This window comes from Sminthopsis crassicaudata, chromosome 4 (genome assembly GCF_048593235.1).
Source record: "Sminthopsis crassicaudata isolate SCR6 chromosome 4, ASM4859323v1, whole genome shotgun sequence".
NCBI classification, from domain to species: Eukaryota; Metazoa; Chordata; class Mammalia; order Dasyuromorphia; family Dasyuridae; genus Sminthopsis; species Sminthopsis crassicaudata.
In genome coordinates this window covers 21,661,914-21,672,830 of record NC_133620.1, presented here as the reverse complement: position 1 = coordinate 21,672,830, position 10,917 = coordinate 21,661,914, and the positions used below count along the sequence as shown (strand labels likewise).

At 43.9% G+C, this 10,917-nt stretch overlaps 1 protein-coding gene across 2 annotated transcripts in view; it reads left to right on the top strand.

Moving 5' to 3' along the window:
• Positions 1 to 280: 280 nt before the first annotated feature.
• Positions 281 to 10,917, top strand: part of ACOT11 (acyl-CoA thioesterase 11) — an 82,757-nt gene continuing 72,120 nt past the window's right edge. For both annotated transcript variants that reach the window (XM_074265858.1, XM_074265855.1), the window contains exon 1: positions 281 to 379. In XM_074265858.1, coding sequence (XP_074121959.1) covers positions 350 to 379 — 30 coding nt within the window. In that variant the 5' untranslated portion in view covers positions 281 to 349. The remainder of the gene's footprint in view (positions 380 to 10,917) is intronic.

The following is a 10,917-nucleotide window of genomic DNA, read 5'->3' as shown; positions in this document are numbered from 1 at the left end:
TGGCGGGGGAATGCTCCTCCCGAGGCTGCCGGCGCGCCCGGTGCCCAGCCCCTGTGCCCGTTTGGCGGCGCTGCCCCGTGGCTCCGCCCCGGACGGGGCAGAGACTCTGCTGGCCTCGTGCCTGCCGCGGGGGTGCAGAAGGGGCTACCCCAGCGGGGGAGGGCCGGCCTCTCGGGCCGGGCCGGGGAGGATGGCGCTGGGAGGGAAGGGGTTGACTGAAGGTGAGGGAGGAAGGGTCGGGGGTGGGGTGGAGCGGCCGGGCTCATTTAAAGCCCGAGCCGGGAGCGCCGCTCAGGTGACGGCCCTCCCCAGCGCCCGGCTAACGGTCCTGCGGCCGCCGGCGGCGAGAATGCAGAACCTCGGCGCCCAGCTCCGGCGGGTAGGGAGCGCGCTGGGGTGCGGGGGCGTCCCAGCGGCGGGAGGAGGGGCCCGCGGCGGCGCGGCCCCCGGAGCGCTCTGTCAGAGGGGGGGCTGGCTTGGGTGACCTCTAAATGGGCTCCCCTGGACGTTAGCAGCCGAGCCCAGCCCCTCTCCCTCCCCTTTCGGGGTGTGGAGGAGGGGAGACTCGAAGTCAAAGTTTTGGGAACAAACCCCCCACCCCCGCAAATCTCTCCCCCTCCCCCCTCCGTGTGCCGGGCTGTCCCGGGAACTTGGGCTCCTCGCGGCCGGGGCTCCGAGGGTCCGGGTGGGGCTCTCGGGGCTCTGCAGAGCAGCTCCGCGGAGCGCGTTTCTCGGGGGGCTTGCGTGCCAGCAAGACGTGCTCTCGGCAGTGGCGAAGGAACATTCTCTGTGTGGGGCGGGGAGCGTGGGGCTTGGGGGACTGAGGGGGGAAGCAGATCCCTGCATTAGGGGCTTAATAAATTGATGACAGACTGAAGGAACACTAGACTTGGAGTCAGGGGAGCTGGGTTCGAATCCTACCACGCCCTGTATGACCTTGGGCAAAGAAATCCCTTCCTCTCTCCGTTCTTTGGTTTCTTCATCTGGAAAACGAAGAGTGTTGGACCAGATGGTCTTTAAGATTCCTTCCGTCTCCCATTCTATGGATTGGGCCAGGTGCTTAGTCTCCCAAGATCTCAGTTTCCTCATCTGTACAATGGAAGATTGGCCTGGGTGACCACTAAGGTCTCTTCCGGCTTCTGATCGATGATTATATAGATTTGGGACTAAGGACTATGGGAAAACCCTCCAAGATGACCTCTTCCAAGTGGCCCTGAGAGAAGCAGGAATTTGGAGCTGAGATTAGCTACCACAGGACTCAAGGTGACTCTGGGGAGCCTGGAAAGGGGCCGGGCCAGTGGCTGCATCTTAGGAAGCTTCCTCAGGAGCCCAGATCTTCCCACAGTGGCACCTCAGGAGCTGGGACAAATTGGGGCTCGCTTTTAAGAAAGACCTTCCTAATGATTTAGTCTAGAGTGGGAGTAAATGCCTCCTGGAAGCGGTGGGTTCCTTGTCCTTGAGTTTTCAAACCACTCCCAGGAGGTTATATAGTTGCCAGGTTCCCTTCCCATTCAAGAGATTCTGGTTCTGTGAAGGAGCGAGTTTAATCAAAGCCTAAATGGTTGGAGATAGTGGCAGGCTAAGGGGATGGGACATTCAGGTAAAGGTGGCTTTTCTGAATGGGAGGGGGCCTTTGAAGCCCCTTCTATAATAATTTAAATACATGCTAGTTTAAGATTGCCAAAGCATTTTCCTGACACTCAAACTTTCCAAAACTTGGCACGCCTATGCTAGTTTCCACTTGTTCCTTTGGTCCAGACTTCGGATGGCATCATGTACCAATTCCTGTAGGAGAGGTATGTTCTCTTGAAACAGGACGACGATTCCTTGGATTTCTGGCCTTCTAGAGTTGCCTGAAACATTGGGAGGGATGCAGGGAAAAGGTCGGAGAGCTTGGAGTCTGCTGTTTTTCCCATGCCCGCTTTCCTTTTGAGAGTGCCCAAAGACAACCTAAATTTGGAAGGGTTTTGCCATTCCTTTGCCCCATAATATTCATCTGGCCCCATTTGTACACAGTGTTAGATTCTTTCTATGTTTAATAATGTCCACAACTTCATCAGTGTCCAGGCTCTTTTCAGTGAGGGTGACTACAGATCTTCCCCATCACAGTGGATGGTTCCAGCAGTTGGGATGGCTGAAAAAGATTCATCAAACTTCCAGGGCTATGTATCTTCCAACTCAGCAGATCATTGGGAGACAATCCCATTGCCGGGACCATACATAAAGGCCCTGTTTTGCTAGCTTTCCAGAGTGAGGGCTCACTTCCACATCCCAAGGACCTGAGTGCAGGTCTAAGCTGCGATATGAATGACAGATTGGCATCCAAGGTCCTCTGTCTACATCTTTTTCCTCATCTGCCAGTTGAGGGAGGAAACTGCAAGAAGGGTCAGCTTCACGTACTATGCTGTGTTTCTCATGATTCTCTTTGACCTAATGAACCATGGTGCACCCCGTTCCAGGCACAGACTAAGTAAGAGCTTAATAAAGCTTGTTCACTTGACTTGGCCCTCCATCCTCTGGGATCCTGTGCCTGGAATGTCTTCTTTTCTCACCCCTAATGGTTGAATCCCTACATGTTCTTCAGAAGTCCAAATGCCATGTCCAGAAACTCTATCCTGATGTCATCACTCTTTCTCCTCCTTCCTCTTAGGGAAAGAGGACTTAAGACTTAAAAGATCATTTGCGCTCTTCCACTACCATCTATTCTTTTTTCCTTTAAGAAATACTTTGTTTTAATCAGCTAAGACTCACCTTCTTACCTTCACCTTCCCACACACACACAATTGAGAACATAAGAAAATGCAAAATCCATTATACATGTGTCTAGTCAATCAAAACAATTTCCACATTGGTCATTTAAAACCAACCAGCTAAATGGCACAGTGGTTAGAGTGTCAATCTTCCTCAGCTCAAATCTGGCTTCAGATACTTCCTAATGGTGTAACCCTGAGCAATTCACTTAAACCTGTTTGCCTCAGTTTCCTCATCTGTAAAATGAGCTGGAGAAGGGAATGATAGGTCACTTTAGTATATTTGCCAAGAAACCTCTCTCCCCCCAAAAAGGGGGGTTCATAAAGAGCCAGACATGACTACAAATAACTGAACACCAATAAAACCATTTGTCTCATTCTGGATTCTGAATCCTTCTCTATTAGAAGGTGGGTACCATGTTTTCTCACTAGTCCTCTGGAATCCTGGTTGGTCATTGTGCTGATAAGAGTTCACCCAAACTGTGTTCAGTTACATTTCTATACCCTAACTTATTCAGCCATTCCCCCAACTTATAGATGCCTGGGCCACAGATTTTCAATTTTTGCTGCCTCAAAAAGAACTATAAATATATTTGTCTATTTTTAGAAGTTGTTTTGCATAGAATGAATCCCTTATCTCTAATTCCTTTTCCTTTCTCTTCTTTCCCTCCTATTTTCCTATTGAATGAAATATATTCCGTCCCCAACTTTGCAAGTGTTTATTCTTTCTTATTTTGGCCAGTTCAGTTGAGAAGTCAAGTTCTAGTATAAGTCACTCCCCACCATCCTGTCTTCCTTGTTTGTATAGATGTTTGTTTGTGTACCATGTTTATGTAAATTATTTTCTCTAAACTTTCTTTCCCTTCCAACCCCCTCCCCCAAGTGTATTCCTCTTTTTCTCTCTTTCCATTTTAAATTAAGATTATCAAGACACACACACACACACACACACACACACACACACACACACACACACACACACAAAACAGCTTTAGACTTTGTCTGATTAGATATCCTCTAGGAACCCTGATAGGGTTCAGAGAGATACAAGTATCACCTACTCACTTTTGTTTGTAAGTTCATTCATTCTTCTCTTTACTGCTATGTTTGTACTTCAAAATTTCCCCAAAGCTCCGATGGATTCTTTAGGAATGCTTGGAAATATCTATTTCATTAAAAGTGCAATTTTTCTCCCTCCTCCCCATATTTAGTTTTGCTGGGTAAATTATTCTTGGCTGTAAGTATATGTCCTTTGCCTTATGGAATATCATATTCCAAGTTCTCCACTCTTTTACGGTGGTAGCTGCTAAATTGTGTGTGATTCTGATTGTGGTTCCTTTTTTTTTTTTTTAAATTGAATTCTTTCTTGTTGAATGAATGAAGTATTTTATTTTATTTTATTTTTGCTTTTATCTGGAACTTCTGGGTTTTGGCTCTAATAATCCTGGAATACTTTATTTTGGGCATTCTCTGAGGAGGTTTTAAAGTTTTGTTTTGTTTTGTTTTGGTTTGTTTTGTTTTGGTTTTTTGTTTTTAGTATTTCATTAACAGTGATATCTAGGTTCTTTAAAATGTTTTTGGTCACAGTGTTCAGACATTCCAGTGATTCTTTTTTAAAAACATTTATTTATTTTAAGTACACATGCTTTATGGATCATGTTGGGAGAGAAAAACCACAGCAAAAAGGAAGAACTATGGCAGAGATAAAAAACAAACAACAAAAAGAGAAGTGAACATAGTATGAGTTGATTTACATTCCGTCTCCTTAATTCTTTTTCTGGATGCAGATGGCATTTTCTGTCCAAAATTTATTGGGATTGCTTTGGATAACTGAACCACTGAGAGCCTTTCATAGCTGATTATCTCATATTCTTGCTGTTACTGTATACAATGTATTCCTGGTTCTGCTTGTTCACGTATCAGTTCCTGGTTCAGCATCACCTCATGTAAATCTTTCCAGGGCTTTCTAAAATTAGCTTGTTCATCATTTTTAATAGAACAATAATATTCCATTATCTTCATATACCATAACTTGTTCAGCAATTCCCCTATTGATGGGTAGGGGTAGTTCAGTGATTTAAAATTTTTTTTCTCCTTGATCTGTTTTCCAGGTCAGTTAGTTTTATTATGAGATAACCTTTCATTTTTTCTACTTTTTTATCCTTTAGACTTTGTTTTACTATTTCTAGTTGCATCATGAATTTGGCTTCTATTTGGTCCATTCTAATTTTCAGAATGTTTATTGTTTGGACAAGGTTTTGTGCCTCTTATGCCAAGCTGTTCATTTCCTAACCAGTTCTTTCTTCCATAGTTCTCATTTTTTTTTCTAATTTTTTCCTTGTGGACTCATTTATTCCATTTATTAAAAATATTTAAAAACTCTTGCTTCTTACTTCACAACTTTCAAGAGTTCTAGTTGAGTTTGTGCCCAATCTGTGTTTTTCTCTGAGACATTGTATGTAGATATTTTGGAGTCCTTTTTCTTCTGTATTTGTGTCTTGAGCATCCCTTCCACCATGACAGCTCATTATGGTGGGCTTCTTTTTTTGTTTGTTCATTATTCTAGACTGTTTCCTGACTTCCAATTTGATATTGGGCTCTATAGCACTCGTGGAGAGAAGATCTGAATTGTTCCTGTTGCTACTTTCTTGGAGTATTGAGTGGAGTTACAGTATGTCAAGATCTTGGGGATAAGTTGGATTCTTGTAAACTTTCAATGCTCCCGAAGTTTTCTGATCCAGGGCAACATTATATTACTAACCCTCTGAAACCTCTTTGAGCTCTGAAAGTTCCTGACCCGGGTTTAGGTCTGAGGATGCTGCTGGGCTCAGCCTCTGTCAGCCAGCTAGAAAGCTCTTTTGGTTCAATTTCAGGCTCCGCTTTGGTCTGGGATTCCTATCCTGGTTATTCCTCTGAAGGCTTGACTGGATGCTGGAAGTGAGATCTGGGTTCTGCTCCTGGCTTTTGAATAGCTTCTTTTTTCAATACACCTGTCCAGAGCCTTCTTACCTGGGAACTCCTCTTCTCCGCTCTCTTCTCCCTCCTCTCTGGATCTGTGATCCAGAGCTGGATAGTGGGTGCCCAAACAGTCTGCAGAGACCTGGGTCTCTCAGGAGGAATCAGGAACCTGCTCTTGCTCTTGTCCATAACCTCTCCCGGGGGGTTATCATACCTGGGTTTAAGGAACTATTCTAATAGTCCCCTGTATGGATTCAAATGTCTCCAGTCCACATGGCTGTCAAAATAATCTCCCTAAAGCAAAGAGAGTCAAAGAGGGGAAAGTCCCATAGAGATATAGCTTTGGAGTCAGCTAGACCTGTCTTTGACATACACCTTTCTTCATCTCTCCAGCACTTAGCACAGTGGCCGGTACACAGTAAATGTTTAATAAATGCTTTCCCGACAGTGTGATCCTGAGCAAATTGCCTCACCTTTCAGTGTCCTCAGGCTGCTATAAATTGCAGAGCAGGAGCTACTCTGCAATAGTAGAGGGAATGTCCACACCAGGAGATCTCACACAAGTAAAATCACAGATCTGTACCAAGAGGTAATAATCTTTATTGGATTAATGGAGATTATTATTATCAACATTTTATGATAAAAAAGCAAACAAACTGAGATTTAGAGGTAACAAATGTGAAGAGGAAGTGAGATATAGCAGCACATGACAGAGCTAGGATATTTGAGCTAGAAGAAAGCAATGGAGATGTTGATTGCCATGAATGAGACCTAGGCTTCTTTCATTCTCCTAGAAAGCCCTTTGGGTATCTGGTTGAAATTATACTCATTCTGAGCCCTCGGGACCACCTCTTCCATGGAGCCTTCCTTAATTTCCTCCCAACTGGATGCTCTCTTAGAATTTCTCAAACCCTGTCATAATGCATTGTTTGTTTTTCTATGGTCTCTAGCTCATTTGGTTGTTTCACTCCTTATTTGATCTATTCCTTCAGTATTTTTTAGAGTGTTTACTTTGTGCAGGGCCTTAGGCTCAGTGCCAGGGCAATAGGGAGTCCTTTCTACAATAAGTCTTCCTTCAGCCTCTGTTTGAAGAACCCATTATCTCCCTGGGTTCTAGAATGAAACCAATGTTGGTCCTGTTCTCAAGGAGCTTATAGTCTAATAAGAAAGGAACCCATGACCTCCTTGAGATGATAGGATGAAATCAAATATAAGTCCTGACTTCACAGAACTTATAGAATAAAACCAAATGAAAGTTCTGTCCTCAAGGACTTATAGTCTTTTTAAAAAATTATTATTATTGTTACATATTGTTACATATCACAACTCTACCAACAGTGCATTGATGTTCTAATGCATTGATGTCCTAATTTTCCCACATCTTCTCCAGCATTTATTATTTTTCTTTTCTCTCATATTGGCCAATCTGATAGCTATGAGATGGTACCTCAGAGTTACTTTAATTTGCATTTCTCTAATCAATAGTGATTTAAAACATTTTTTTCATAGTCTAGAGATAGCTTTTATTATTTTGTCTAAAAACTGCCTGTTCATATTTTTTGACTATTTCAAATGGAGAATGACTTATAGTCTTATAAAATGTGACTCAGTTCTCTATGTAATTGAGAAATGAGGCCTTTTTCAGAGATACTTGCTGTAAAAAAATTTCTCCAGCTTTTTGCTTTCCTTCTAATCTTGGTTGCTTTGGTTTTGTTTGAGAAAACAACCTTTAAATTTAATTTAATGAAATCATCCATTTTACATCTCATAATTCTTCCTATTTCTCTTTTAATCATAAGTTTTTCCCTTATCCAAAGAGCTGACAAATAAACTATTCCATACTTCCCTAATTTGTCCAGGGTATTTCTTTCTATGTTTAAGTTATGTGTCCATTTTGACCTTATCTTGGTGTACAGTGTAAGACATTAGTCTATATCTAGTTTTTGATAAACTACTTTTTCATTTTCTCAGCAGTTTTTGTTAGTGAATTCTTGTCCCCAAAGCAGAAATCTTTGAGATGATCAAAACTAGATTGGTAGACTGTTGTTTACTAATCTATTTTCTTAGCTAACTATCAAATTGTTTTGACATCTGATATCTCTGGGCCACTTTCATTCACATTAAAAAATGAATTCTCTTTATAGTCTTGATTTTTTTCCTTTCCAGATGAATTTTGTTATTATTCTTTCTAGCTCCATAAGATAATCTTTGGTAGTTTGGTATGGAACGGAAGAAATAAATTAACCTAGGTAGAACTGTCATTTTTATCATGTTGGCTTGCCCTAACCATGAACAATTGATATTTTCGGTTGTTTTGATTTGATTTGGCTGAAAAGTGATAAACTCTACCTCTTAAGAGATGGCAAGAGATTCAGATGCAACAAAATGCTTTGAAAATTTTAATAATAAGAACTATTAATGGTTAGTGTTATTACAGGTGAGGCTCGGTGAGGGCAAAGGGGAGGACCAAAGTTCCTTTTGACTTGAATAAGATGCTTCCTGTCCCTGCCTCCAGAGGACTTTGTTTCCTCTCCTTTGCCCTCAATATGTCCTGCCTTCTAAGGTAATTAATCATAAAGACAACTCGTGTTTGCCAGGCACTGGGCAGGAGCACTATCTCTCTTTACTGAATGAAGGTTGCCTGGTATGCAGTTTCTTGTAATCCAAAGCTTCTCCTAGTGGATTTAAATCCCCGACCCAAGTCCTGTTGCTTCCCTTCTCAGATCCAGTCAGCACAAGTTCATTAGTCACCTACTGAGAATCGAGAAAGGCAAAAAATGATGGTCTTTGATCTCTAGGAGTGACAGTCATATAAGGGAGACAACATGCAAACTAGGCACAAACCTGATGGAGACAGAATAAATTGCAGGTGATTTTTTAGCATGGCTCTAAATTTTCTCCTACATAAAATAAGAGAGTCAGATTAGATGTTTTGGGGATACAAAGGTAAAAGTCCTCACCTTCAGGGAGCTTATAGTCAAGGGATATGGAAGGGAGGAGGAGAGGTAATAGGGATATACAAAAGCATATACAAAAGAGAGGGGGGGAGGGGGAGGCTTTAGCAGCTGAAGTGATTCACTAGGGTCTTTTAGCCTGAGGATGTCATAGCTAGGAATGACTTCATTGCTCAACTGATTCAAGCCTCTCAATTTCCAGTTGAGAACTAGAGGGGTGAAGGATGGGATCTTCCTAGTGGCAGGACAGTGGGTGCCCTTTGTGGGAAGTTCCAAGGCCAGGCTTCTCCTGAGACCTGGCAAAACTTGACAGGCTTGACAGAACTGCCAGGCTAGTCCGGGCCAGGCCAGTTTCCCCTAGTGGGATATCCTGCTCTCCAGTAAGAATCACTATTATGGTGTCAGAAAACTCAGTTCAAATCCCAGCTCTGCTGCTGCTGCTGAGACTGTTGCTGCCTCCCTGAGCTGTGGTCAAGATGGATGGTCCATGGGGACCGTCTACTCCAACTACCTCATTTACCAAGAAAGAAATGAAAGCCCAGAGTGAGGAGGGAGTTACCCACCAGGAGCCCACAGTGAGTGGCAGAGCTGGGGAAGTCAAGGCTCCAGGGGCCTTGAGGAGGGACCTTTTCCAGCACTGACTGTTCTTTGGGGAGTCAGGCATGAAAAACAAGACATTGTGTTCCCAGAGAGTTCAAGAGTGCTGCTTTCCCAGGAGAAAAAATGCATATTTGGGGCCTTGAGCTGTTTTTTGCAGACAAGTCCCTGGGACCAAGTTTTTGGCGAGTGGGCAAAGTTGGAAGAGCTTCAAGGTGTGCGGTCCTGTGCTCTGTGCTGGCTGGCAGGCTAAAACTTGGGCAAAATACAAAACACCATTGTGTCACATGGTCAGGAAATGGCAGAGCCAGGATTAGACCCCAGGTGTTCCCGACTCCATCCAGGGCTGCCATATTGTGAGGTGGGTTGTGTGTCACTAAACTTATTTGGCAGATGAGGAAACTGAGGAAGAACAGGGAATCTTAAGTGGAGTTTTCTGGTTACAGCTCAAGGCTTGCTCTACTAGATTCTACAAGATTGAGAAACAGAGGGAATGAAAGAAAGAGAGGCAGACACCACATGGAAGAGAGAGAGAGAGAGAGAGAGAGAGAGAGAGAGAGAGAGAGAGAGAGAGAGAGAGAGAGAGAGAGAGAGAGAGAGAGAGAGAGTGAGTGTCTGAGTATGTGCATGTGTATGTGCTTGTGTCTGAGTGTTAGGAGTCTGGGGAGCTGGTCAGGATGCCCCTGTTCAATTGATTTCTCCCGTCCCCTCCCTTATGCCCTCACCTCCTTACACTTCAGTGATGAAATCATAGAAAGGGCATGTAACAGACACATCTTTGTGTTCCTTTTTCACTTTGTGGCCCTTTAAGAGGTATGACCTTCTCTTTGATGGAATTAGAAGAGGGGCTCCCTGTTGGCTAGTGAAGGATTATGGACACAGGGGAATAGCCTTTAAAAATTCAGCTTTGCACATTTTAGGAAGTATGAAGGTTCTTGGCAATCTAAGGAAAAGCTCCCTATGGAAGGAGAACCCAACTTGAGAGAGGAATCATTTCTTCCCTTTCTCTTTGAGAGAAGATCTCTCTTTCCTTCTCTCTCTAGCCCCTCCCCCAGAGTCATGGCCTCTTGCAGCAGAGCTAGGAGACATCACACCTAGCAAAGAGCTCCGAGTCAGCAGCGGCAGCCCTGGGGAGAGTGACCCCTGGCAGCAGAGAAGAGAGCCAGCTCTGGAGTCCGATGAGAGTTGGTCCTTACGTTTACAGTACAGCATCTTTAAATAGCTGCAGCTGGATGGGGCGAGGGGCTCTTTCCGAGGTGATGATCTATCCATTAGCAGCTGGGGCTGAGCTGCTTACTCTGGAAACAATTAGTTGTAAATGTTCTTTTTCTCCCCACCCAGAGTCAGGACTTCTACTCGGAGAGAAGAAATAAGAACAGATGAAGACGGAGCTGGTAGGGAAACTATGAATAGGGGAATATGCCCTGGAAAGCGCTTGCCACATATGAGTGATCCAGTGGAGGCTGATTACTCCACCTCCTAACAGTTGCTGCCTTCTGCTTTGTCATGAAATCAGGAAGTCAAAGATAAGAGCATGAGGAGGGGAGTCTTTTGGCAGACCAGGAAGGCCAGCTAAGGCTGTCCTCCTCATCAGCTCTCTCAGCCTAGGATGGGCAAGACCTACCCCTCTCTGGGACTCAGTTTCCTTATCTGTAAAA